Source organism: Chenopodium album, chromosome 3, assembly GCF_948465745.1.
Source record: "Chenopodium album chromosome 3, dcCheAlbu1.1, whole genome shotgun sequence".
Lineage (NCBI taxonomy): Eukaryota > Viridiplantae > Streptophyta > Magnoliopsida > Caryophyllales > Amaranthaceae > Chenopodium > Chenopodium album.
This window is the reverse complement of record NC_137836.1, coordinates 83,326,311-83,354,100: the sequence shown is the minus strand read 5'-3', so window position 1 is coordinate 83,354,100 and position 27,790 is coordinate 83,326,311. Positions and strand designations below refer to the sequence as shown.

At 35.3% G+C, this 27,790-nt stretch overlaps 2 protein-coding genes and 1 pseudogene across 3 annotated transcripts; 2 read left to right on the top strand and 1 right to left on the bottom strand.

Annotated features, from left to right (window-relative positions):
• The first annotated feature begins 2,345 nt into the window (after window positions 1–2,345).
• On the top strand, window positions 2,346–8,518 carry LOC145624575 (protein TOC75-3, chloroplastic-like). The gene is made up of 8 exons (XM_081677627.1): window positions 2,346–3,139; window positions 3,341–3,767; window positions 4,489–4,710; window positions 4,800–4,907; window positions 5,264–5,455; window positions 5,566–5,814; window positions 7,431–7,685; window positions 7,975–8,518. Exons 1-8 carry the CDS (start codon window positions 2,391–2,393, stop codon window positions 8,212–8,214), a joined length of 2,442 nt encoding a protein of 813 aa, XP_081533753.1. The 5' UTR covers window positions 2,346–2,390; the 3' UTR covers window positions 8,215–8,518.
• Window positions 8,519–8,627: 109 nt separating this feature from the next.
• LOC145624576 (uncharacterized) lies at window positions 8,628–22,983 on the bottom strand. 2 transcript variants are annotated; one of them, XM_081677629.1, is made up of 5 exons: window positions 22,476–22,983; window positions 10,007–10,172; window positions 9,391–9,423; window positions 9,109–9,203; window positions 8,628–9,013 (listed from the first exon to the last, which is right to left on the bottom strand). In XM_081677629.1, the coding sequence occupies exons 1-5, from the start codon at window positions 22,860–22,862 to the stop codon at window positions 8,789–8,791; spliced, it is 906 nt and encodes a 301-aa protein (XP_081533755.1). In that variant the 5' UTR covers window positions 22,863–22,983; the 3' UTR covers window positions 8,628–8,788. The 2 variants fall into 2 exon arrangements, with proteins under 2 accessions (XP_081533755.1, XP_081533756.1); XM_081677630.1 differs by lacking the exon at window positions 9,391–9,423 and having other exon boundaries at window positions 22,476–22,979.
• Window positions 22,984–24,069: 1,086 nt separating this feature from the next.
• LOC145620473 (pentatricopeptide repeat-containing protein At5g59600 pseudogene) lies at window positions 24,070–26,048 on the top strand (annotated as a pseudogene).
• The last annotated feature ends 1,742 nt before the right edge of the window (window positions 26,049–27,790 follow it).

The window sequence follows — 27,790 nt, the reverse complement described above, 5'->3', positions numbered from 1 at the left end:
ATTATTTGCACAACACACGTATTATATATCATCCTATCTACAAAAAATACAATAACAGTTTGGCCTTGCTTCCTTTTCGCCGTATAAATATTGAGCAGAATTAATTAGTCCAAATCAAGGTTTGAGTTACAGTACCTAGAGATCCAATATTGTGATCATGTTCATCTTCATCTACATAATCTTCCAAGGCAACACCCCATGAAGGTGTACGATTACCATCATTATCATGTCCTGATTTCTTTCTAATTAGAGTTTGTCGCCATTTCTTAGCCTTCTCTTTTACTTTGCCAAGAACAGATAATTTCTTTCCACGGTGTAAGTGGTCGTCTTCTTGGTCATGAGCCCTTCCTACCGTCGACAATGTATTCCCATCGGATGTCGGATTCTGATCAGCTGCGTGCACACATAATTATTCAAAATATTTATGTTACATAACTAACAATAACAACATAATAAAACAAAATAAAAGTATAAAACTAAAAGAGCAATTAAGGATATAACAGTTGATGTAACATACGATGATGAAGTAGTTGTTCAATAGTCTTGACATCCATTTCAGCCATAATTTGAGAATTGAATAAACTGGTTAATCAATTCAAAGACTACAATTAAAGTTGATAATGTAAGAAAAATGGTGTAATATTTGGTTAAAGATGTCTTAGCTCAGCAAGACAGTTACAAACATATGGTTGAGGAAGCACTCTCTTCTAGTTAGCCACTTGGCAAACTATCAATGTTCAAGTGATAAGTTGATTAGTTTTTATAACTAACTTCCTTAACATCTTCCTAAACATCAGCCTCAATCATTGTGAAAAATGGAGTGTTTTCTTTCTTTATCATTTTTTCCCCTCATATTTTGCAAGAAACTCTTTTATTGGAATAAATATATAATCACATAAAGTAGAAATTGAAGCTTAACAATTAAATCATAAATGGATATTATAGGTCGAATACAAAACAATGCTTTAACATCTATATCTATATCTATACTTCTATACTTAGTATTTAAAAAGACAAACCACAATCATCTATATGACACATGTCATCATAATTCACCTATATGCCACATAACACATCCATTAATATTTCCTCTTTATACTCCCTTTCAAAGTAAAAGATAAAGTAAAATGTTATTGAATGCTAAAGTCTTTATGCATTCCGAACTTGCAAATTTGAGTAAGAAAATGGAGTGTTCCATTTTCACTATAAAAAAAAATTGTACTCCTCTCTATACCCCTTTTAATGTAAAAGTTAAAATAACAAATTATTTAATGTTAAAATCTTTATGTATTCCTAACTTGCAAATTACAAGTAAGAAAATTAAGCAATTTATTACAAAAAATCACCGACACATACAACACAAATAAGCAACACATTTTAAGAAAAATAAAATGAGCTATAACCCGTTCGTTGAACGGGCCAAAAGGCTAGTTGTTAATAAAGTCATAATATTGAACATAATAGAAATCACCAATAATTAAACACACTTCCTTTCAAATTGTAATCATCAAAATTAAACAAAATAATTGTGACCAAATTATATTATTAGAAATCAAACTAAATATCAATGACAAATTAAACTTGCAAACTGTTTCGTATAAAATGCAAATATTTAGAAGCATTAAACACCAAACATTATTTAACTAGAAAACACACATACAATCATACACATCATAAGAAGTAAGTATATGCTTGACAAAAATGTATCATCAAGCTAGAAGGAACAACATCTTGGCTTTTATTTATCAAATTTAAGTCTCTAATTTTATCGCCCCTTCTATTGAGAATTAATCTTCTCTCCAATATTTAATGAGTTACCGAGCTAAGCTTGGTCTAGTTGTAAGATTGTCACCTTCCAACCTTGAGGTTGGGGGGTTCAATCCCCACTAGAGACACTTTGAGGGTGGGGATCCCTTACTCTTCCCCTTTTACTCTCTAAGTGTCTGACTTGCAAATACCGGACCAAAAAAACCGTGAGGGTTGAGATTCGCTCAGGGTTTTAGTTCAGTTCAGTTCCTAATTTCCTTCTCTCAATCGAAACAGGCCCTTAATAATTTCCGTAAGCTCGTAATAGACTAATTTTGATTCATTAATGAGTTTAAAAGATTTAGACTCAAAACACACAATAGGCCAAATAGAGTAATCTTATTCCCAATTAAACCCATGACCTAAACAATCTTTAAAGAACAGAAAAAGTACACATATATCATTAAGGAGCGAAGAGGGTTACATAAGTGAATCCACAGATCCACCTGCAGGCTGCGTCACACCGAACCCAACACAAGTTTCCTCTTCCCCTTAAACCCTTTTTCTTATAAAACAAAATCCTCACTTCTTCTCTCTCATTTCTCCTTCTTCCTTCTCTCGCCTCTCCTTATCCCCATTCCGCAATGGCGTCCATCACTCTCCCCGGCGCCATCCGCATCTCCCCCCACCCTTCCTCCGCCGCAAACTCCGCCTCCTCTCGCCGCCCCAAAACCCACCTCCCTTCTTCCTTCCCCAAATCCAACCCCATCAAATCTTCTCTCTCCTCCCACAACAACCCCACCTCCAACAACACCACCAACAACAACCCTTCTTCTTCTTCCAATTCTACCCCCCTTCAATCCCTCCTCTCTCACCCCATTATCTCCAAAACCCTCATCATCTCCATTCCCACCGGCATCCTCCTCTTCGCTCTCGGCGGCGGCAGTGGCGGAGGTAACAATTTTTTCAATGGCGGAGGTGGGGGAGGTGGAGGTGGAGGCGGAGATGGGTCTTGGTGGTCAAAATTCTTCTCTCCCCCTGCTTTCGCCAAAGACGAGGAGACCGAGGGTTGGGATCCTCATGGTCTTCCTGCTAACATTGTTGTTCAGCTTAATAAGCTAAGTGGGTTTAAGAAGTACAAGGTTTCTGATATTCTCTTCTTCGATCAACGACGTCGGTCTACTGTTGGTACTGAGGATTCTTTCTTTGAGATGGTTTCTCTTAGACCTAATGGTGTTTATACTAAGGCCCAGCTTCAGAAAGAGCTTGAAACCCTAGCTACTTGTGGAATGTTTGAGAGGGTTGATTTGGAGGGGAAAACTAATCCTGATGGTTCTATTAAGGTTACTATATCTTTTCTTGAAAGTACCTGGCAATCTGCTGAGAAATTCAGGTTTTATTTTGGTTTTTTCTTTGCTTGATTCTGTTAAGATTTTATTTTTGTCATGTTTTTGTTCAGTATAATTGGAATGTACTACTATGTGATTGTTTTAATTGGATGTTTTGATTCAATTTTGGTTTGTTTAGGAAGTAGAGTAGAGAAATTGATATGGGTATTGGCTTGATTTTAATGTATGTGATTATTGGTATTTAGGTGCATTAATGTGGGGTTGATGCCGCAAACGAAGCCGGTGGAGATGGATCCTGATATGACGGATAAGGAGAAACTTGATTTCTTTATAAGCCAGGAAAAGGATTATAGGAGGAGGATTGACCGGGCTCGGCCATGCTTGTTGCCCACCCCTATTTACCGGGATGTGATGAAGATGTTGAGTGATCAGGGGAAGGTGACTGCAAGGTCACTGCAGAAGATTAGAGATACGGTTCAGAAATGGTACCATGATGAGGGGTATGCTTGTGCTCAAGTAGTGAATTTTGGGAATTTGAATACAAAGGAAGTTGTTTGTGAGGTGGTTGAAGGGGATATTACGCAGTTGCTAATTCAGTTCCAGGATAAACTTGGAAATGTAGTTGAAGGGAATACTCAATTTCCCGTTGTTTGGAGGGAATTGCCTAAGCAGGTAATATCATTTTAATCTTTTGTTGCAAATCCATAGCTATTAATCGTTTTGAACATTTATTATTTGAGATTTGTTGATATTTACAAGCATCTTATAGCGGTACCTTAAGCTGTCATATCAGTGGTCTAAAATGATACCTAAGAAGTTTGATACTTGTAATACCCCTTAATCACCTGAACAAGAAAGGTGATGAAGATGTTGAGTAATCAGTAATACATGTACTGCTGTGTTACATGTCAAAATGCGAGTTTGGATGAGCATTGGAAACATTTATGAAGTCAATTTGATGTAATTTGAGACTGGCAACTATTCTATTATTTTGCGTGGTTAAGACTTAGAATTCACTTCATAAATTGTCAATATAATTAGAACTATACATGGCTGTTGAAAAACTAAGGAAACAAAAATATTCATATTCTGCAGTATGTGCAGGATTTTTAGACCGTTAACTTTCACATATAGAAGTGTACCGGAAAATTTAGGATCAATATGAGGTTAAGCACACATAGTTTGTGGAAGTTATAGATTTTCTATTTGATGCATGTCTATACTTAATGATAATTGTGGTGCCTGCTGCTTAGTTTTTACTTTTAAGTTATCTGCTAATATAATCAGAAATGACAAGATAAAATGGCCTTAGTTGCTGATTATGCTGTAATCTAAAGTATTTCTGTGTTAGACTAAAGCATTAATTAGTTTGTTGTGGTGTCCAATCTTGCAGCTTAGAGTAGGTCATGTCTTTAACATAGAAGCAGGAAAGCAAGCTTTGAGAAACATAAACTCTCTGGGTTTATTTTCTAACATTGAAGTGAATCCACGTCCTGACGAAAAATCTGAAGGAGGAATAATTGTTGAGATTAAGCTTAAAGAACTTGATCAGAAGTCCGCTGAAGTGAGTACTGAGTGGAGTATTGTTCCTGGACGTCAAGGGCATCCAACACTGGTAGGTTTCATTATCTTTTCCTACCAAAACTTATCAATTTTGTATAAAGTTCTGATTTTTTGAATTTTTCCTTTGCTGAAACCTCCCAGGCTTCTATCCAGCCAGGCGGCACTGTCTCCTTTGAACACCGAAACATCAAAGGTCTCAATAGATCATTCCTTGGCTCAGTGACCACCAGTAACTTCTTCAACCCGCAGGTAATAATACTTATAATTACAGGTCATAAAAAAATTCGTTTTCTTTATTATACTTACCAAAAATTAATGCACCAAGTGATACTAGTTGCAACCTGAAAAGTGGTTCATCTCTTGTCCCTCTAAGCATGACTGTTCCATTAATATGTTTCCCTTCATGGTCCTTAGCCTTCATATCCCCTTGGTCAGTTAGTTAATGCTCAGATTAGTTAGTCTGTGTTCAGTGATTATCTGTATTTATAGCTAATTCTATTTCAAAGATCAGTATTATTCTCAGGAATGAAGATTTTCAGTCCACTCTTTTGTGTTTCACCTCCTGGGGATGTTGTTCTTCTGGTTCTAACTAAGCACATTTTCAGGATGATCTTGCTTTCAAGTTCGAATATGTGCATCCATATATCGATGGTGTATATAGTCCTAAAAACCGCACTTTCCGAACAAGCTGCTTCAATAGTAGAAAGCTGAGTCCTGTGTTTACCGGAGGCCCAGGACTGGATGAAGTTCCTCCTATCTGGGTTGATAGGTCTGGTGTGAAAGCTAATATTACTGAGGTCGGTACTTGATTCTGAATTTGACTTTGCTTGCCTAGCTCTGTATTTTTTCTTTCACTCATATAGTCATATTAGTTATGACTTATACTTTTTTATTGTCACTTTTGCAGAATCTTACCCGGCAGAGCAAGCTTACTTATGGGCTTGTGGTTGAAGAGATAACAACACGAGATGAAAGCAGCCATATTGCCATTGCAGGTCAAAGGGTGTTGCCCAATGGTGGAATTAGTGCTGATGGACCCCCAACGACTTTAAGTGATACTGGTATTGACCGAGTGGCATTCTTACAAGCAAATATTACACGAGATAACACAAAGTTTGTAAATGGAGCTATAGTTGGTGATAGAAATGTGTTTCAGGTAACTTTTTTATCCTTCCTTTTTGATCAGTTTCTCCCACTGTACTTTGTCAATGCACTATTATTAATATAGCTGTTACAGGAATGTATTAGACATAGTACCCCAATTTACGATTCCTTTTAGTTTCTATAGTCATAAAGATTGACTGACAGATGAAACACTATACTATTGCTATGAACACCTTAGAAACAGACAGGAATTTTCCTTGTTCGGAAGTGGTATAGCATAATTTCCTCTTTTGCACATTGTGGGTTTCACCTATTATCTATGCGACATTCCAATATAAGTAGCTTAATTCACATCTTATCGTTATGACTTATGAGTTTACAAGTTTTTCTAAATTTAAAAAAAAAAAAAAAAAAAATCTAGTTTGTATAGATTGGTTACAATGATTGCCACTCTTGTAATCTCATATTCTCTCCCTAGGAACATTGCCTCTTGTACTGGAAAACGAAATTCCAATGCAATATCAGTTTAGCAACATGATATTCTGGAAACTACTAAAGTGCTCAGTGCCATGAAGGGGTGGGGGATTTGTTTTGTTTGTTTGGGGTGGGGGGGGGGGGGGGGGGGGGAGGAATTTGAAAATTATGTATGGTTGCGAATGAACCCTTGAGGTTGAGCATATGCTCTCTGTTTAATGTCCCATGTCAAACTTGCCTAGTGCAGTAATGAATACTCCAGTTTGAAGTTTGAGTTTTCTGAGGTCTGACCCTGTAGTAATATTTTAATGAATATGGTAGTTTGTTAGCTGTATTTACCAGATATATGTTGGAATTTCTCAATCAATAATGAGTTGGTTTGAGTTGAGGATGTCAAATGGTACTCAGTAGTTACTAATTGTGGTAATATAATCTAACATCTTATTAGCCGAAATGGAAAAGGAGGTACAATCTTCTTATGTCATTGATGTTATAGCTTTACAAATTAATTAGTACTTTCTGTGTTCTCCCATTAGGGTATTAAGATAAATTTGTTATGTAGTATCAATTTATCGTACTACCTCCATTCTAGGCTAAATGCAACAGTTTGATTGGCACACTCTACCATTAATATCTCTAATCATCTTTTATAAAAAATACAAAGCTGATGTGCTGAATATAAATTGAGATAAATCTAACATCTTATATGCTATGTATTAACATTTATATTTATATGTTAATAAAAAGAATTACAGTCAAAGCAATAATGTCTTCTTTTTTTCCTCACTTAATGGGTGAGAAAGCAAAAAGTGATAAACTTACATGGTAATCAAAAACTAATTCCTGACGGAAATAATTCTTTTTAGCAATTGCCAAACTTTTGCATAGGGAGCAACCTACAGGGGGTAAAGTTGCATTTGTTTGAATCTCCTTAAAAGCTTCTTGGACAAAGTGTTGTTTAAATCAGTCAATGTTTGAAGGGAGGAAGAGGGTGGGAGGTCAATGCTCTAGTATGGTGGTGTGCTGTGAGACGTGACAAGATTTCATGGCAATATGTCAAAATTGGCCGGGCATCTTTTAACCAGCGTGATTGCTTATGCTGTTTTAACTTTCATTGGTGCATTTCTCGGACTTGTATGAATCTTCATATGCAAAGAAAAACTTAAACTTGATTTGATTGTCTTTTGATTGCAGGTGGACCAAGGCTTGGGCATAGGCAGTAAAAACCCACTCTTCAACCGCCATCAACTAACATTAACTAGGTTTCTTCAGTTGAAGAACGTAGAAGAAGGTGCTGGGAAACCACCACCGCCTGTACTTGTCCTTCATGGTCACTATGGTGGCTGTGTGGGAGACCTTCCTAGCTATGATGCTTTTACCCTTGGAGGACCCTATTCTGTGAGGGGTTACAACATGGGAGAACTTGGTGCAGCTAGAAGCATTCTTGAGGTAAGTTTCTAATCAGCTATAGTCATCTTCAGTTCTTCACAGTTTTATTTTCGGCAGCACTCAGCACAGTATCAATAGGCAAATATTGATGACATGATTAACATAGATGAATCTTTATTGAAATTTATGAGAAAGACGCATATCCACTTGATATAATGTATGGCCTTCTATCACATGAGAAGTGATAGTTGTGTTTTATTGTGCTAAGATAGAGATGCATAACTTGAAATACAAGTGTTGGCTAACATTTTCTCTCTTTTTTTTTTTTTTTTCTTTTTTTTGTCCACAGCTTGCTGCTGAATTGCGGATACCTATCAAAAACACACATGCGTATATCTTTGCAGAACACGGAAATGATCTTGGAACTTCCAAAGACGTCAAGGGCAATCCTACAGAAGTTTATAGAAGAATGGGTCAGGGCTCATCTTATGGAGCTGGTGTCAAGCTAGGTCTTGTGCGAGCTGAGTATGCTGTTGATCACAATTCTGGTACTGGAGCAATATTCTTCCGGTTCGGGGAAAGATTTTGAGCTCATTATAGTTTTTGTTTCCAATTGTGCCTTAATAAAACTTGAGGTTAATTTAGCTTTTGATAGAGTTGTGTAGAATGGAGAGGCCAAATTAGTTTTTTGAAGGTAAATGGCGGATTTCTAGGAAAGATTGTTTGTTGATTTCTTGTGGGTAGTAAGTAAATCAGAAATAAGAACTGATGTTTTTTTACTGTTCAGTATTCAATATTTCAATTGAAAGGGAATTTTTTCTGCGTTGATGTCAAAAGGATAATTTCTATTATTATGGCATATATGAAATGAACAAGACACTTGTCCTGATGAACATTTAGTATGTTGATTTCTTGTTCAAATTCAAGTTATATATATTTGAAAAGAAGCATCTTCATTTGCAGCATAGGTTCTCCTATGTATAACATAATCTTCGTAAACGATTAAAAGCATGACCAAAATGGTATTCATGGATCCACCCACTCGTTAAAAGACGTTACAGATTCACTATGAAGAAACTGTATATCCAGCTGAAACTATCATGATATAGTTTTGTGTTATAATATACACCAAAATTTAAGCAAAAGATCAAGTAATTTTACTGCTATAGGCCTAATTCCTTCTTTAATTGAGCAAGAGCAGCTTCAATGTCGTCAATACTCTCTTCAATGCTGTTTTTGTTTTTTCCTCCTGTTCCATTATCAACATTATTTGCTCTTTGAGCACCAGAACTTTTAAAAGAATCTTCTCTAGGTGCCTCACCACCAATATCTTCATTGGTTATATTAAGTTCCTTCTCTAAAAATTCAACAAACTCTTCACCTATTTCCTGTAGAGATAGTAGTAGATCATTTAGCTCAAATAGCTGGTAACTGCAACTTACAAAATCTGAAGTATGAGAAAAGCGTGTAAATATTGGCTCACCGATAACTCTTCCCATAAGCTCTTCGGCTTCCCTTGTGATGAGGCATTTGCTTCCCAGCTTTGAAATTCTTCCTGTAGATCTTTAAAGAAATCACCTGCAACACCCAAAACTAGACTTGAGCAGCAATAAGGAAGCAAATTTATGCTTTTATTGAACAATTTCATGTTCCAGGAAAAAAGTAAAAGAGAAGCAATTTCTGCTAGCTAGGTTGCTAGTATTGAAGAGATGGTACATAATTATCATTGTAGTCTTGCATATATCAAAGAAGATAAATAATCTACCTACTGTAATTTGGACATCCGTCAAAAATTCACCTGCAACAGCAATGGTTCAGCATAAGAATACATTCCTATGACAGCACTAGACCACTCAGGACAGATCATTAAAGGTGTGGTGGTAGTCCCTTATAATATCGGGGCAAATAACCGTATATATCATAGATGGACAACAGGGCATCGCTACCATTTCAAGGAATTATAAATGTGCTGAATCACATATGTTTCTCTCTGCAAGCTTGTTGCAGCTAGCCAGCTAGTCATATGTTCAAGAATTTGCTAAGATATTATACATACTTTAGTCAACTAGATTTAGTAAGAGTTCCCAGTATATACATCACACTAGATAAAAGCCTATTCAACGTAATTACTAATCTAATAAGGACTGAAGGTACTTGTATAAAGTTAAAACAACTAGAAAATAATTTCAAAATGGAATTTTGTCGGTCCATAAGGTATAATTTTTATAGCTACAATCATAAAAACAAGTGCCTATTATTTATTTCCAATTCAGTCTGGTGAGTAATCAAAAGAAACAATCACCTGAGTATGCATAATCACCTAAAATGATAACTAAAATAAATCAGTAATTATAGAATACTATGATGAATTGAAAATTTACCAAATCCATAGAATTCTTCCTCTTCTTGGGTGCTCTGACTTCTTCCAGAAGATGAATACGAAAAGTCAGATCTGCGATTGCCAGCATCATATCTATCTCGAGAATCAGAGTTGATCAATGTATTATATGCATGCTTTATTCTCAAAAATTTCTCTTGAGCATTTGCCTGTAAATAGAGAAATGGACTTAGAACTACTGTAGAAGGTTGAGAATATTAAACCTCCATAACTAAGATTCCATGCTTGAAGAGTTGAAGGGAAGCCACACACATTGTTACTAGAACGCAAACCGAACGTTATCTTACAATAGACTATGAAATTACCTATATAAGTATGAGCAACTGCAGCAAACACACATGCCTCTGCAACACCTTATCTAATTTTCCATTGTAACTCATTTATCCTACCTAACAAAGCCTCATCCCATATCAGTGGGGTTGAATCAATCATCTACATAGATTTAGTACATACAAAGCCTCTGCAACACCGCACGTTTTGTGGTGTCCGGTGCGCCCTAGACGGCCCTTGAAATTGCATATACGGACATAAGTCAGTCGCATATAGGCCTGTGGTAGCCTTGAATTAATTAAGGTACGTGTACGAAAAGTGACTAAATTGACGGTTTTAAGGCAAAGTGGCCTCCCGAGGTGTCATGGGGTCCATGGGAAATACCCTAACCTCTTTCCTATGCGATCCAAAAAAGTTTTTTTTTTTTTTTTTTTAAATGGTCAAAACTAAAGGCTATAATCCACGCTTTTGGGACTAATTTTTGAAGGTTTTGAGACCCGGTGTCGGAAAATATTGAAATTGTGGGGGGATGCATCCTGGGGTCATCTAATGTTGTTTGGAACCATATATGACCATAAATCAGTTACATAAAGGCATGTGGTGACCTTGGTTTAATCCAGGGAGACTAGCATGAAAATGGCTAAATTGATGGTTTAAGGGCAAAGTAAATGGTTTCGGCCACCCAAATCGATCAATTTTCTTAGAGGGTCCAAAAGAGTCCAAAGTTATCTAAAAGTGAAGTTCCACGCTTTTGGACCAATTTTTGAGGTTTTGAGACTTGGTCTAAAAAAATATCGGGAATTTAAAGGGATGCATATTGGGGTTATATAATGTTGTTTAAAACCATATGTAACCACTAGTTGGTCACATAAAGCCCAACGGTGGCATTGGGTAAATTAAGGGAGGCATGTACGAAAATGGCTAAATCGATTGTTTAAAGGTAAAGTAGATAGTTTCAACCATCCAAATGGTTTCCCGTGTCGTAGGCTCCATGGGAAGAATTCCGAAATTTTTCTTTCAGATCCCGAAAAGTCCAAAAATGTCCAAAATTGAAGGTTATAATCCACTGTTTGGATCAATTTTAGAGGTCTCGGAATCGATTTGGAAATTTTCAGAAATGTGAAGGATGCATATTGAAGTCATGAGTGATATGATATTGTTTGAAAACATATATTACTATTACTCAGCCATATAGCGGTGCCCCTGAATTAAAGAAAGATACATAAGTTGTAAGTGGATGAATGGCAAAGTGGACGATCCGAACCACCCAAATGGACTCTCGGGGAGTCTTGGAGTCTATGGGAAGCACCCCGACTTGTTTCCTTTCAAGAAATCAAAACTTCAAAATTGTCCAAAGGCTACCCACGCTTTCGGGGCAATTAAAAGACTAATTTTGGGGTTTTCGAGTTGAAAAATCAAAGATTCGTAGGAGATGCATCCTATAGTCATATACGCCCTTAAACAAATTAAGGTAAGTGCGTGCGAAAATGGCAAATTTGACTAGAGCAGTTAATTCAGGTAAACGAGTCAAGTTTGGGTCGGGTAAGAGTGGGTTGGGTCAACTCAGGTCGGGTTAATTCAGATTAATTCCATAAGCTATGCGGGTCGGGTTTGGGTTGGGTCATGCTTGAGTCGGGTCACGTCGGGTCATAATTCTTATCGGGTTTGGGTCGGGTTTAGGTCGAGTTACATTCGGGTAGGGTGAACAATAGTTCAGGTTTAATTCGGGTTTTCACGGGTTAGGGTAATTCTCAGGTTCGAATCGGGTTCGGTTCAAGTCAATAATTTGCAGATTAGAATTAGGTTGGGTCATTCTCGGGTTTGAGTCGGGTTCAGTTCAAGTCAATAATTTGCGAATTATAATCGGGTCGGATCATTTTCAAGTCGGGTCATTCTCGGGTTCAAGTCAATAATTTGCGGGTTATAATCGGGTTAGGTCATTTCCAGGTCATATTCGGGTTCAGCTAAATATAAATAGATAATTATCATTTTTATCAAGCTAATTATTTCCTTTGACAATAATATATATGGCAATATACTAGGGGACTATAGTCCATAAATTAGGAAGATAATTATCTCCGTTCACCATACAACAAATATATACTATATTTAACTCTTAAATTAGATAATGATGCGCCTTTCTTTTGCTGCCTGGACCGACTTGGTCTCCCAAGACAAAATGCTTTATTCAACAATAATAAGGTGGTCTAAATTACATTTAAGGTGATTTGAAATCGTGTCGGGAACAATTTGGGTTGAATTTAAGTCATGTCAATAACAAGTCGTGTTAATTTCGAGTCGGGTTAGTAACACATCGTTTTGAATTTTTGGGTTGGATAAGTAATAGGTATGGTAAAATTCGGGTCGGGTCAATAACAAGTCGGGTAGAATTTGGGTTGATTTCGAATCGGGTTTGGAACAACTGGGGTTAAATTCGGGTCGAGTTAGGAACGGGTCGGGTTGAATTCAGGTCTGGTTCGTAACAAGTTGGGTTAAATTCGGGTTTTCACGGGTTAAAACAAATTTAAGTCAATTTCGGTTCAAGTCGGGTTCGGTGCAAGCTAATTAAATTAGCCATTATAAACCGGTAAATCGGTGCAAGTTGTAAACCGGTAAATTGACCGTTTAAAAGCAAAATTGAATGGTTTCACATACCCAATTGGACTCCCACGGGGTATTAGGGACCATGGTAAACATTTCGGCAATTTTAATTTTCGGGCCAAAAAAAGTCAAAAAATTACAAAATTGAAGACTACTATCCACGCTTTTTGAGAAATTTTGAGGGTTTCGAGGCCTGGTGACGATAAGTCTTGAAATTCTATGGGATACATCTCAGGGTCATATAACGCCGTTTGGAACAATATATGATCATTATTAGTTGTCATAAATGTTCATTGTAGGCTTGAATTAATGAAATCACTGCAGGTGTAAACCAATAATTTGGTCGTTTAAAGGCAAATGGGATGGTTCCACCCACCCAATTGGATTCACTGATGCTATTAGGGACCATGGTAAACATTTCGGCAATTTCTATTTTCGGGCGAAAAAAATCAAAAAACTTCAAAATTGAAGGCAAATATTCATGCTTTTTGAGAAATTTTAGAGGCTTTAGGCCCGGTGTAGAAAAGTATTAATATTTTAGGGGATACATCTCAAGGTCATATAATGCCGTTTGGAACCATATATGATCATTATATGTTGTCATAAATGTCCGTAGTAGGCCTGAGTTAATAAAATTCGTGCAAGTTGTAAACTGGTAAATTGGCCATTTAAAGACAAATTGGATGGTTCCACCAACCCAATTGGACTCCTAAAAAGGTATTAGGGACCATAAAAACATTTCGGCAATTTTTATTTTTGGGTGAAAAAAAAGTCAAAAAATTCCAAAATTGAAGACTAATATCCACGATTTTTGAGAAATTTGGAGGTTTCGAGGCCCAGTGTCGAAAAGTCTTAAAATTTAAGGGGATACATCCAGGGGTCATATAATGCCGTTTGGAACCATATATGACCATTATTTTTTGTCATAAAAGTACGTGGCAGACTTGAGTTAATGAAATCGGTGCAAGTTATAAACCGGTAAATTGGTCGTTTAAAGACAAATTGGATGGTTCCACCCACCCAATGGGACTCCCAGACGGTATTAGGGACCATGGTAAACATTTCGTCAATTTTTATTTTCAGGCAAAAAAAAAGTCAAAAATTTCAAAATTGAAGGCTAATATCCACGCTTTTTGAGAAATTTTCAAGGATTCAAGGCCTGGTGTTGAAAAGTCTTGAAATTTTAGGGGATACATCTCGGAGTCATTTAATGCCGTTTGGAACCTTATGTGATTATTATTTGTTGTCATATATGTTTGTGGTAGGCTTGAATTAATAAAATCAGTGCAGGTGTAAACCGGTAATTTGGTCGTTTAAAGGCAAATTGGATGGTTTAACCCACACAATGGGACTCCCGGACAGTATTAAGGACAATGGTAAATATTTCGGCAATTTTTATTTCTGGGCGAAAAAAAAGTCAAAAATTTCAAAGTTAAAGGCTAATATTCACGCTTTTAAAGAAATTTTCGAGGATTCAAGGCCCGGTGTCGAAAAGTCTTGAAATTCTAGGGTATACATCTCGGAGTCATTTAATGCCGTTTGGAACCATATATGATCATTATTTGTTGTCATAAATGTTTGTGGTAGGCTTGAATTAAAGAAATAAGTGCAAGTGTAAACCGGTAATTTGGTCGTTTAAAGGCAAATTGAATGGTTCCACCCACCCAATTAGACTCCCATAGGCTATTAGGAACCATGGTAAACATTTCGGCAATTTCTAATTCCAAGCGAAAAAAATCAAAAATTAAGAGGCAAATATCCACGTTTTTTGAGAAATTTTGGAAGTTTCGGGCCCGGTGTAGAAAAGTTTTAATATTTTAAGGGATACATCTCGGGGTCATATAATGCCGTTTAGAACCATATATGATCATTATATGTTGTAATAAATGTTCGTAGAAAGCTTGAGTTAATGAAATCAGTGCAAGTTATAAACCGGTAAATTGGCTGTTTAAAGGCAAATTGTATGGTTCCACCAACCCTATTGGAATCCCGGAGGGTATTAGGGACCATGAAAAATATTTCGGCAATTTTTATTTCCGGGTGAAAAAAAAGTCAAAAAATTCCAAAATTGAAGACTAATATCCACTTTTTTTGAGAAATTTTGGAGGTTTTGGGGCCCGATGTCGAAAAGTCTAGAAATTTTAGGGGATACATCTCGGGGTCATATTATCGTTTGGAACCACATATGATCACTATTTATTGTCATAAATGTTCGTGGTAGGCTTGAGTTAATGAAATCGGTGCAAGTTGTAAACCGGTAAATTGGTCGTTTAAAGACAAATTAGATGGTTCCACCCACCCACCCAATTAGACTACCGGAGGGTATTAGGGACCATAGTAAACATTTCGGCAATTTTTATTTTCCGGCTAATGTCCACGATTTTTGAGAAATTTTGCAGGTTTGAGGTCCCGATGTCGCAAAATCTTGAGAATTAAGGGAATACATCTAGGGGTCATATAATGTCGTTTGACTACCGGAGGGTATGAGGGGCTATGGTAAAAAATTTCGGCAATTTTTATTTTCGAGCGGAAAAAAAGTCAAAAAAGTTCCAAAATGGAAGGCTAAGATCCATTCTTTCTGAGGAATTTCGGAGGTTTTCTAATGTCGAAAGGTTTTTAAATTTTAGGGGATACATCTCGGCTATGTTACCAGGACTCGGGTATGGGTGTCGGACACGGACACGCGCCAAGGTGTCCAATTCAGCAAAGTCCAAAATTTTGAGACTCAGGGACTCACTCCGAAATTTAAATTTGGACACGGGTGCGGGGACACGTGTATGTATATATATATATATATATATATATATATATATATATATATATATATATATATATATATATATATATATATATATATATATATATATATATATATATATCAAATATTTTCTACGGAGTAAGCCATAAGGAAGCTCAATTTTAAAGTCCACTTGACTTAAAATACAGCCAACAAATACGTATTAAGCTCAATTTTAAAGTCCACTTAGCTTAAAATACAGCCAACAAATACGTATTAATTTGAATTGTGTTTGAAAAAAAAAAACAGTAAAGGAAAAAAAGGATGTCTAATGTGGGCCAGGATAGAAAAAAAGAAACAGCCTTTAATGAAAAAAAAAAAAAAAAATTCAAAGTTAAAGGCTAATATTCACGCTTTTAAAGAAATTTTCGAGGATTCAAGGCCCGGTGTCGAAAAGTCTTGAAATTCTAGGGTATACATCTCGGGGTCATATAATGCCGTTTGGAACCATATATGATCATTATATGTTGTCATAAATGTTCGTGGTAGGCTTGAATCAATGAAATTGGTGCAAGTTGTAAATCGGTAAATTGGTCGTTTAAAGGCAAATTGGATGGTTCCAACTACCCAATTGGACTCCAGGAGAGTATTATTGACCATGGTAAATATTTCAACAATTTTTATTTCTGGACGAAAAAAATTCCAAAATTAAAGGCTTATCCACGCTTTTTGAGAAATTTCTAATGTTTCGGGGCCCGATATCGAAAAGCATTGAGATTTTAGAGGATACATGTCGGTTGGATCCATATATGATCATTATATGTTGTCATAAATGTTCATGGTAAGCTTGAGTTAATGAAATCGGTGCAACTTGTAAATCGGTAAATTGGTCGTTTAAAGACAAATTAGATGGTTCTACCCAGCCAATTGGACTCCCGGAGGGTATTAGGGACAATGATAAACATTTCGGCAATTTTTATTTTCAGGTGAAAAAAGTCAAAAATTCCAAAATTGAAGGCTAATATCCACGCTTTTTGAGAAATTTTGGTGGTTTTGGGTAGTGCTGTCAATTTGGGTACTCTATCTATATATTTTATACAGAAAAGTTTGGTACCCCTTTTTAAGGGGGATAGTATATAATACCCCTACTATTTTAGTACTCTATCTATATATTTTATACAGAAAAGTTTGGTTTATTAGTTTTTATTTTCTTTCAAATTTACAAGTAGGTTATTTATATGAAGTTTCGGGACGAAACTTGTTTTAAGGAGGGTAGATTGTAATACCCGAATAATTTATAATTTTATATTATATATTTAAAAAAAAAATAGTTATTTTTATTTATTAAGATTCTTTTCTAATCTCATTTTTTATTTTAGAGTTCGGAAAGGTTTGAAACCCTATTTTAATTTAAATAGGACTCTACAATTTTAAGCGTATATAAACTATTTAAAACCCTAAAAGTTTTGTGAAAATCATTGTGCAGTTCAACATTATGCGTTGAGCCTTCTATTCTTTCGAAAATTCGACTATTCTTTTCCTTTATATCTTTATTCCACCATTACTCGTTCCATGAGATCATTGCCTCTTGATTCTTCTTATTTGATGAGCAGCAAACCCTTATTAATTTATTATCACTCAATATCATAAAGACACATACCTTACACTAAAAACCAAATATAGCCTACCAAAATGGATGTGTGTTGCAACAAAATGGAAAAATGATAATGCTTCTTGCCAAGACAAATCTTATGAGACCAATTACCCTACCATGATCTTGAGATTGCGTATATATTGTTTACATTGGAGATTCATTCGAAATACAGTGTCACCTGTAAGATTTTTACAGATCTTAATAGCCTTCGGTTGTTAGCTAAGGAGAGCTAAAGGGATTATTGAGTGCCTATGAATTGAACTATTCAAATTTGAGGAAATTATAGAATAACAAGTTATGGATAAATTATTGCAGAAAGAAGAAATGAAAAAGAAATGCCTAATGATGTTATTGAGGTGAGTTACGGGGGCGTAACTCTTTTCTTTAAGAGGGGTAGAATGCGATGTAATTTCGCGCTTTTTACCTCAATTATGCTATTTATTGCTTGAGTTTGCATTATTTTGCTTATTAATATGCACTATTGTTGTATTTACATGCAATTAAAGTATGTAAACTTTGGCCAAGTACGAGTCTATTAAGCATAAAGTTCAGTTTGTTGAGTGTGCATGTTGAGAATCAATCAATTTACAGCAATATAAAACACAAAAGTTTGAATGGTTTTGGAAAATTTATGGCTTTTGGGTTAAGTTTCGAGGGCGAAACTTCTTTTAAGAGGGGTAGATTGTAATCCCCCGTATTTTTAAATATTTTATAAATGAAATTTTATTTTATTTATAATATTTATTTGTACTTTTCCGGAATTTAATTACAAAAGTTTCAAATTATTAATATTGGTCAAAAATTATTTTAGCACAAACTATTTTATGAACCTATGTTCTACAATTCATGATCATACAAACAAAGCCTAGTCCATTTCATTTACCTAATTGGCCCAATAATTTTATGAGGCCCAATCTTCTTACTTACCCTACAACATTCTCTCCTATAAATACCCCATTAATCCCCAAAAATTTCCCACACCAAAAGGTTAGTCTTATTTTCTCTCTCCTTTGTTTTATTAATTTGTATAATTATAATTATTGATTTATGGATTTTGATTTTATTGTTTGAAAGTAATTTAATTAGTATCAAGTTGTATTTTGATGACTAAACTTTATAATTTCAGATTTTATAAGTATCATAATTTTCAGATTTTGTAAATTTTATAACCTAGGGTTTTTAATTATTGAAAATCATGATTTTAGGGTTTTTATGAACAATTGATTTAGGGCTTTTATAGTAATGATGTTTTGAAATTTTGGTGATTATAACTAATGATTAGTTTAACTTAATTCCAGATTATTTTGAACATGTAAATTCGTGTTTTAGTTTTTAGATTTTCGTTCGTTAATATTAATCCCGTTTTAATCCCGATCAGATTCTGAACTCATCCGATTTTGATGAAAAAATAGTGTTTTCCATGTGGAAACAACGTTTTAAGAAAGACTCACAACCTTTGGTAGTGAGCACCACCCTCTCGTGGCCAAATTCAGCCTCTAAATATAATTTTCGGGCAGTTTTTGATTTTAACGAAGTTTTTTTTTTACTTAAAATATTATCCTTGAGTTTGATTAATAAAATTAATTATGTTTAAAGTTAATTAAACATAAATATATGTTTTTATTGAAGTTTTAAGTGTTGGAAATAGTTTCTAAGTACTACTTCTAATGTTTTATAAAGAGGGTTTAATCACCCATTAAAAAGGGAGATTTTTATGGGTTTTTATATAATTTTCAGATTTTTATTAGACTTTGAACTTGCTGTAATTTCATGTATAAGAGTGTATTTTAAGGTTTTTATGAAGAAAATTTAAAGAACTATATATAGGCCTTTAATTTTAACTAAAGGGAAGGTTTTAAAGTGTTGTTTGATTTGGATTTTGAAGGTTTTAAAGTAAGTTAGTATTGCTGTAAATTTGATTGATTGGGTATTGATTGAGATGTTATTATTTGGCTTAGGAGAAGAGTTTATTGAAGGTGATTTCTAGTTAGTAAAGTGGCATACCAATTCGTTTGCTCAAGGTACGTACAAGTTACGAAACCTTTCTTTTAGGTGCATGTTTAAGGACGACGGATCGAGAACTTAGTATCATGTATAGGGATGACTGAGTTAAATTGTTTGGTTATACATTGTGAATTTCGTATAACGTGCACTATTTTATATTGCAAGTATTATTTGTGCTCTAATTATGCAAGGTGTGCTTAATTAGAGGCAAAGGTATATTATTGGTGTAATGATTAATTTATTATTCATTCATGATTATGCAAACAGGATGAGTAAAGGAAGAATTTAAGTCTTCTAAGACGAGGTTAAGGTTTTGGGGTGCCTTATGCACTCAAGGTGTTTATACACCGAGGTAGTAAAGGAATAAATAATAAATGTTGCTTGCCACTAATAAATCAAGAATTGAAATTGAAAAGTTGTTTTACTTGATTGAATTGATATTGGATTGATTGTATTGTTATGCATATGAGTCATCACCAGGTCTAAACCTGTAAATCACGTAAAGTGCAAGATGGATGAGCAATAAAACTCTGGATTGGTGCACTTCTGGAGTAATGACAATCAGGGGTTGGGGTACATGGGGTATTAGCCGTGTACTTTTCTCGAGGCCGTCTGATCTACGAGTCTCTTATTTCAAATATTTTTCAAAACTAGGAGTTAGGTGAGATCTCATACTAACTACGGTCACGGAGTCGCGCCCGTGGTCGTTGGATGTTTATTGATGTTTCCGAAAGGAGGCATGGGGTTTTTCTTTTATTGATGTTCCAAATGGAGCATGGGTTGGACAACCTTGTCTATTGCGTAATCCAATGAATAAAAATAATGATTTATCTATTATTAATTAATGGAGTCTTAGTAATATAAATAGTTGAGTCGTGTGTTGAGTCTATAATTTAATGATGCATGATGATTGATTATTAGTAGCAAGTTATGGATTTCTTAATTTAATTTGCAGCTTGTATGTACTCAGCTTTGCTGATTGCGTGCTTTGTGTGTCTTTCTTTGGTCATGGCCTTCGCCTTTCAATGACCCTGTGACGATCCAATTTTTACACTTGTAATATTGGGGAGCAGAATTACCACAGGTTCTTACACATGCAGCATTCATCAGGGAGAGAGTTGATTGTTTGCATTTTATTTCTTTTGCAAGTTTGAATTTATTTTAATTCGATTTTATTTGACACTAATTCTTTTGGGTTTGAATTTATTCGAACACTGGAATTAATCACTTACTACTTTTATTGGGTTTTGAATAAGGGCCTTAATGGTTCCAAGTTGTATGACTTAATTTGGTTTCATTCGTTGGTTTTGAAACTTATTTATAACTGATTTAGTTTTTCCGCTGCTATTTTCTGATAAATCCTTAACGTTTGAACACGTGGCGGTAGCACGCCAGTAATTCTCTTGAATGTTGTTCAGGGTCCTCACAAGTTTAAAGAGAGAATTATTGGGGTGTTATAGTCAGGTTTGGGTTGGGTCATGCTTGTATCGGGTCATACTTCTTATTTGGTTTGGGTCGGGTGAACAATAGGTCGAGTTTAATTCGGGTTTTCACGGGTTAAAATGGGTTAGGGTAATTCTCGAGTTTGAGTCGGTTTCAGTTCAAGTCAATAATTTGAGGGTTAGAATCAGGTCGGGTCATTCTCGGGTTTGAGTCGAGTTCGGTTCAAGTCAATTATTTGCGGGTTATAATCAGGTCGGGTCATTCTCAGGTTCAAGTCAGGTTCGGTTCAAGTCAATAATTTGCGGGTTATAATAAGGTTGGGTCGTTTCCAACTCGGGTCATTCTCGGAGTCAAGTCGAGTTATGTTCAAGTCAATAAGGTCGGGTCATTTCCAAGTCAGGTTATATTCGAGTTCAACTAACTATAAATAGATAATTATCATTTTTATTAAGCTAATTATTTCCTTTGACTATAATATATATGGCAATATACTAGGGAACTATAGTTTATAATTTAGTAAGATAATTATCTCATTTGACCATACAACAAATATATACTATATTTAACTCTTAAATTTGAGGATGATGCTCTTTTCTTTTGCTGGCCTGGACCGACTTGGTCTCCCAAGACAAAATGCTTTGATCAACAATAATAAGGAGGTCTAAATTGCATTTAAGGTGATTTGAAATCGGGTCGGGAACAATTTGGGTTGAATTTAGGTCGGGTCAATAACAAGTCATGTTGGTTTCGAGTCGGGTTAGTAACAGATCGGGTTAAATTTTTGGGTCGGGTTAGTAATATGTATGGTAAAATTCGGGTCGAGTCAATATCAAGTCGGGTTGAATTTGGGTCAATTCAATAACAAGTCGGGTTGATTTCGAGCCGGGTTTGTAACAGGTTGATTTAAATTCGGGTCGAGTTTGGAACGGGTCGGGTTGAATTCAGGTTAGTAACAAGTTGGGTTAAATTCGGGTTTTGACGGGTTAAAACAAGTTTGGGTCAATTTCAGTTCAAGTCGAGTTCGGTTCAGGTCTATAATTTACGGGTTACATTCGGGTCTAACACCTTAGCTGCAATAATGACTGGAAGGAACATAGCCTATTAGCAAGGATGAAGCAACTGTAACTACGAATCTCATTTCTCTAAAATCCTTAGCAACAAGTCAATTGATATTTCAGATGTTACAAACGTGATAGGTGAATAATGAACACTACATTGCCAATCCACCATTCTACACCAAAACCATAAGCATAGGCCACCAGCCACCACAATATAACAGCTTGCACATGGCCATAAATTTTCTGAATTCTGATACACAAAACAGATGCTTACTAACATAACTACTTACTGATGCTTATATGCTTTATTTCAACTCTAGAACATTCCAGTAAAATGAAGCAGGAAAATGCAGTATTCTCAAATAAAACAATGGTGTTCAACCATCAGCTAAAACCTAACTAATCAATTCGAAAGTCACAACAGGTGATACCCAAGACCTGTGATCAAATCTCATCCACATGAATTCCCATTAGGCTCACAATCCCAAACATGCACCAAAATAACAGCAAATATCATCACCACCATAATCTACATATACAGATTTCAACTAACAAAAATATGCTCTTTTCACAATCAAAACATCCCAATTCACCAATCAATTACAAGCATCCAATTCAAGCACAGAGAAAGCAGAATTCAAACAAACCCCAAATATAAATTGAAATTAAGGATAAGAAAAAATACCTCTTTATTAACATCTGGGTGATATTTAAGAGCAAGTTTTCGATAAGCCCTTTTAATTTCATTAGGAGTAGCAGAAGTAGAAACCCCCAAAACTTGATATGGGGTTTCTCTAGCACTAGCTTTTACTTTATATCTCTGATTCTTCCTCAAATTTCTGGAACTGGGTATTGAAGAATGTGAACCCAGCACCAAAAGATCAATTACATGGCTGCCATAGCAGCATCTAAGTACTTGTACAGAAGTAGGAGAGAGAAAATTAGTTTGAAGGTGAAGAGTAAAGGGATAAAGATATGTTCTTGGGGAATGATTTTGATTGTGATGAGAGAGAATTAGGATTTGAGGGGTTGATTTTAATTGAGTTGAAGGAAGTGTGAATCCATTACGCATATTTAATTCAATGTTTTTTTTGGTACTAAAATTATCATATACAAGAATTTTTGGCTAAATGGCGAAGTTTGTTGGTTCAATTTTTGCAAGAAAGGTTCCAGGTTATGGAAGGGGGAGGAGGAGTGGTGTAGGGAGGCCCATAGGCCATAGGAGTTAAATTTGGCCACATATTAGTTGTCATTGTTGTGTAGGCCATAAATTGTTTTATTGTTATATAAAAATAACTTAATTTCAAATAAGAAGTTGACTTTCTATCAAAAAAAAAAAAAAAAAAAAAAAGAAGTTGACTCGAGTGGTAAGCGGCACGTTTGATGTTGCTTCAGGGACGTCTTGATGAAAGACGCTAAGGTGTTGTTGCACACAATTTGTTGAACCAACAATTATTGTCCCAATACAGCAAAACTATATTATGGCATATTAGCTTTTGAGGAAGTCCCAGTTAATCTCTGGGATAAACAAAATTTGTTTATTACATGGCATTTTGGTAAATAAATCAACAACTTTATCTAGTCATCATCACTGTAGGACCCATTTTTATGGAAAAAGTTGTTGATTTATTTACAAAATTGCCATGTGATAAACAAATTTTGTGAATCTCAGAGATTAAGTTGTATTTACCCATTTTAGCAATACTGTTGAGGATTGTCTTGTACGGAGTATAGTTGTATGTTTCCTCATAAAAAAGAGTATAATCGTAAGTGAATAGAAAATGTTTCTAAATCTCCTAAATTCAAGTATCTACTATTGAAAATTTTTCCAAATTCCATAGTGATATCATTAGTTTTTTATCCCCTCATTTCTCCTCATTTAAAGATAGATTCACAATTAGTTTACTAACTTGACATATTCTTTCTTGCAAAAAACTTAACATATGTATTGACACTCAACTTTATGTTAATTTTAATCTTAAACCCAATTATTTTTTATTTTGATAAACTATAATATTACTCCGTTATTGCTTAGTTAAAACAAAAAGCTATTGGTAGTAGATTTGGTATTTCTGCAGTTTAGAAGTGAGCTTGTACAGTTGTAGTTATGGTGAACATGTCATTCAGAGCTAGATTGGTACTTCTACAGTTCTGCTAGATCGTGACATGAAGTCAGTTTGTACGGATAAAACAGAGTAGTACTACTCCGTACCAACAATAGTACAATGTAATCTGATTATTACTTTTAGTTAGTGAAAATCAGTTAGTAATTCAAACAAATGTTTCCAATTTTCAGATTAACCATATTTCTGACATCATACAACCGAACCCACTTCATAAACCGTTCATTTCAAACATCCTCAGATTCTTACATCAAATGCATCGAAAATTACACTCTAAATCGATCTTTAAAGTCGGGTAAAGCGTTACATGCTCATTTGATCATCAATGGCTTAGCTAATTTAAGTCATATTGCTTCCAAGCTCATTGCAATGTATGTCGAATGTCGGGAATTGGGTATTGCACACCAAGTGTTCGATGAAATGCCTATGAGTAATTATCGGCGATGGATAACCCTTATTGGGGCGTATGCCAAATGTGGGTTTTACAGGCAAGCATTGGATTTTTTATATGAAATGGTTGCAGAAGGTGTAAAGCCTAACAATTTTGTGCTTCCTAGTGCTCTTAAAGCTTGTGGACATCTGTTAGAAAGGCGGACCGGAGAGGCGATACACGGGTTCAGTTTGAGGAGTTCGTTTGATAATGATGTATTTGTTGGTAGTGCTCTTATAGATATGTACTCAAAATGTGGGTTTGTTGATAAATCGAGGAAGGTTTTCGACAACATGATTGAGAAGGATATGGTTGCTCTGAATGCTATGGTTGCAGGGTATGTTCATGCAGGGTTAGTGAAAGAGGCATTGAGTTTTGTAGAGAATGTGCAAGTGATGAAATTGAGGCCTGATGTGGTCACATGGAATACTTTGATTGCAGGATTTTCACAAGCAGGGGATAGTTTAATGGTAGATGAGCTTTTCCAAGTGATGCGCGATAACAAGATTGAGCCAGATGTGGTGTCATGGACTTCTATCATATCAGGATTAGTGAAGAATTTTAAAAATGATGAAGCCTTTGTCACATTCCGAAAAATGATGGATTCTGGATGTTTTCCGAATACAAATACTGTCAGCACTCTGTTATCTTCTTGTGCTAATGTAGCAAATGTGTCATGGGGGAAGGAGATTCATGGTTTTGCTTTGGGGGTTGGACTAGAGCAGGATATATATGTGCAAAGCGCGCTTATAGACATGTATGCTAAATGTGGATGTATATCTCAGGCATCAACTTTGTTTCGTAACATGACTAGAAGGAATACCCCTACATGGAACTCGATGATCTTTGGATATGCTAACCACGGTTATTGTAATGAAGCAATAGAACTTTTCAAGAGGATGCAAATTGAGGATGCAGGGAAGCTCAGTCACTTGACATTCACTGCAGTGCTAACAGCCTGTAGTCACGGTGGGATGATAGAGCTCGGAAGAACTTTCTATGAATCAATGCAAGAGGATTATAACATTAAGCCGAGACTTGAGCATTATGCATGTATGGTAGATCTTCTTGGTAGAGCAGGAAAATTAACCGAGGCTTATGATTTAATCAACGCAATGCCTATTCAACCTGATTTGTTCGTATGGGGAGCATTATTAGGAGCCTGTAGACAACATGGTAACATAGAGCTAGCAGAAGTAGCAGCAGACCACCTGTCAGAACTCGAACCTAAGGGTTCTGGGACAAGTTTGTTGTCAAATTTATACGCCGGAGCAGGAAGTTGGGCAAATGCCGCAAGACTAAAGAAGCTGATGAAGAAGAAGAGATCGAATAGTTTTCCCGGGTGCAGCTGGATAGAGGCTGCCTGATACACAACAGCTTCCCTAAGAAGGGGTGAACAAGAGACATCCATATATTGTACCTAAATGGAAACAATTTCTGTTGTTTAGATTATGTATACATTAAACCTAAGTGTAATTTCACATCATCACTATCTAGAATGTCACCTTTGACAACCCAAAAGGTCACTTTATCCACTTAGAAAATAATTTAAGTTAGTAGGGTGATGACTCTGATGAGCAAGTACTTTATTTTTGTGCAAATTTGCTAACAAAAAGCAGCACTTTTTTTTTTTTTTTTTTGGAATTGTGTCATTTTTGGGTTTGTTTCATCTTTATTAATTAATCCTTTCTACTTTGGAGGTAGAACTCTTACATCATCTCAAAACCGCAATTTGCCATTAAATTTGTTATTGGGAAGTTTGGTCGTTCTTGCTTAATCAAATTATTTTATACCAAGTACTATAGTAGTATTATTCAAGGAATCATATTTTATTATTATGGATAAGATTTTTAATTACAGCAAGTTGCAAGAAGAAGATATGGTGGTCCCTTCCAGATCGATCTGTTGGGCTGTTGGCAAATGAGGATGGTGTTTTAGGTTCTTGACAAGGTCATGTTTTCATGAGTTATTAATGACCCCTAAACTTATTTTTTTCGCAAATGGCATGTCGTAAGAAAATAACCTCATTGACTTTGACACATGACACTTAACAACCCTTTAACCCTCGTTATAAATCTGTAATTCGTTACCAATTTATATAAACTTACGTGATCTTAAACTTTTAACCCAAAAATTGGTAAGTTGGTAACACTAAAGATTTCTATTAATAACTCGAATATTATAATAACCAACATAAATGCATTGATCTTAATGGTTAAAATCCTTTCATAGTGATTGCTCAAGAAAATTTGAAAGTACTTTATGACCTTTTTGACTTTTCACTCTTGCATTTTTTACAAGAGTTGGTAAACCTCTAATACACCATAATTTTTAATCCTGAAAACAGCATCCTCACAATATTTTCTAATATTGATACATAAACACATTTAAAAGAAAGCTGATATTCGATATTCATCATATATAGACTAACCATATTAGCGTAGCCACACAATCAACTATCAACCATTGCACAAAAGCACTATATGTGCAAAGGGACCAGAGTACAAAGCTTTACATCAATTAAATGTATATAACTTTATTGTTGTATAAAAATATTGCAATGACAGCTAAGGTAAGATATTATAGTATAAATAGTTTGATGGTTATATTACTCTGTATCATAAAACAAATAGAAATAGAAATATATTACTCTGTATCATAAAACAAATAGAAATAGAAATTAACAACACATTAAACTGTTTACCCTTTTCACCGGAGTAAATTGAACTTAAGTATCGCTTATTAAAACTAAATTTGAATTATCTAAATTTAGTTTTTACAAACTTGTTTTACCTGAACACGCCCTCGGTTAATTTACACAAGCTGTGTTTTTATTTATACGTACATATTTTTGCAAGGGGTAGGGGAGTTTTAGCCACCAATACAGCTCATAAAGATTTAATCAATCAAACACTTGAAGCTCGGAAAAATGGACCACCAACCACTTGAGGGTTATCTACAAAGACCACTTGCATTTTTGTAAAAAGCAAGGCCTTGGAAAATCCTAAATTTCTGATTTAGAGTTAAAGCTTATAAGAATCCCATGTTCAAACCATAAAAGATAAGTGTCACCTTCGGCCTCCACCTTTAGATTTTCAGTGATTTTAGTCCAAGAAACATATATCACACTACTTACTTTCCAGGTTCTACTCAATCTAAACTTCTAAAGCAAAATGCATCATATTCGCCCGATTGATACCTCTGGTGATATTTTGTTGCAAACGACCCTCTAACTCATGATCGTACCTCCTTTTCCACTTTCATACTACCCTGAATGGGTAAAGCATCACCCCTCCTGCCACCACCCACCCTCTAACATACCCATTTGAATCCAATCAACTTCTTCGGAGAACATAAACTGGATGCATTGACTCTCAGCTATCTATCCTAAGAAAGAAGAGAAACTACCAGATTAGTAAATGTGATATGAAAATATTGCATCTAACA

Bases quoted from the DNA above. Each gene is read 5' to 3' on its own strand.
- LOC145624575 (XM_081677627.1), top strand. From the start codon at position 2,391: ATGGCGTCCATCACTCTCCCCGGCGCCATCCGCATCTCCCCCCACCCT. The intron at 3,768-4,488 runs GTAATATCATTT...CCAATCTTGCAG, and splicing joins GGAGGGAATTGCCTAAGCAG to CTTAGAGTAGGTCATGTCTT. The intron at 5,815-7,430 runs GTAACTTTTTTA...TTTTGATTGCAG, and splicing joins GTGATAGAAATGTGTTTCAG to GTGGACCAAGGCTTGGGCAT.
- LOC145624576 (XM_081677629.1), bottom strand. From the start codon at position 22,862: ATGCGTAATGGATTCACACTTCCTTCAACTCAATTAAAATCAACCCCT. The intron at 10,173-22,475 runs GTATTTTTTCTT...CTCTATTTACAG, and splicing joins ACCCAGATGTTAATAAAGAG to GCAAATGCTCAAGAGAAATT. The intron at 9,204-9,390 runs GTAGATTATTTA...TGGGTGTTGCAG, and splicing joins GGATGTCCAAATTACAGTAG to GTGATTTCTTTAAAGATCTA.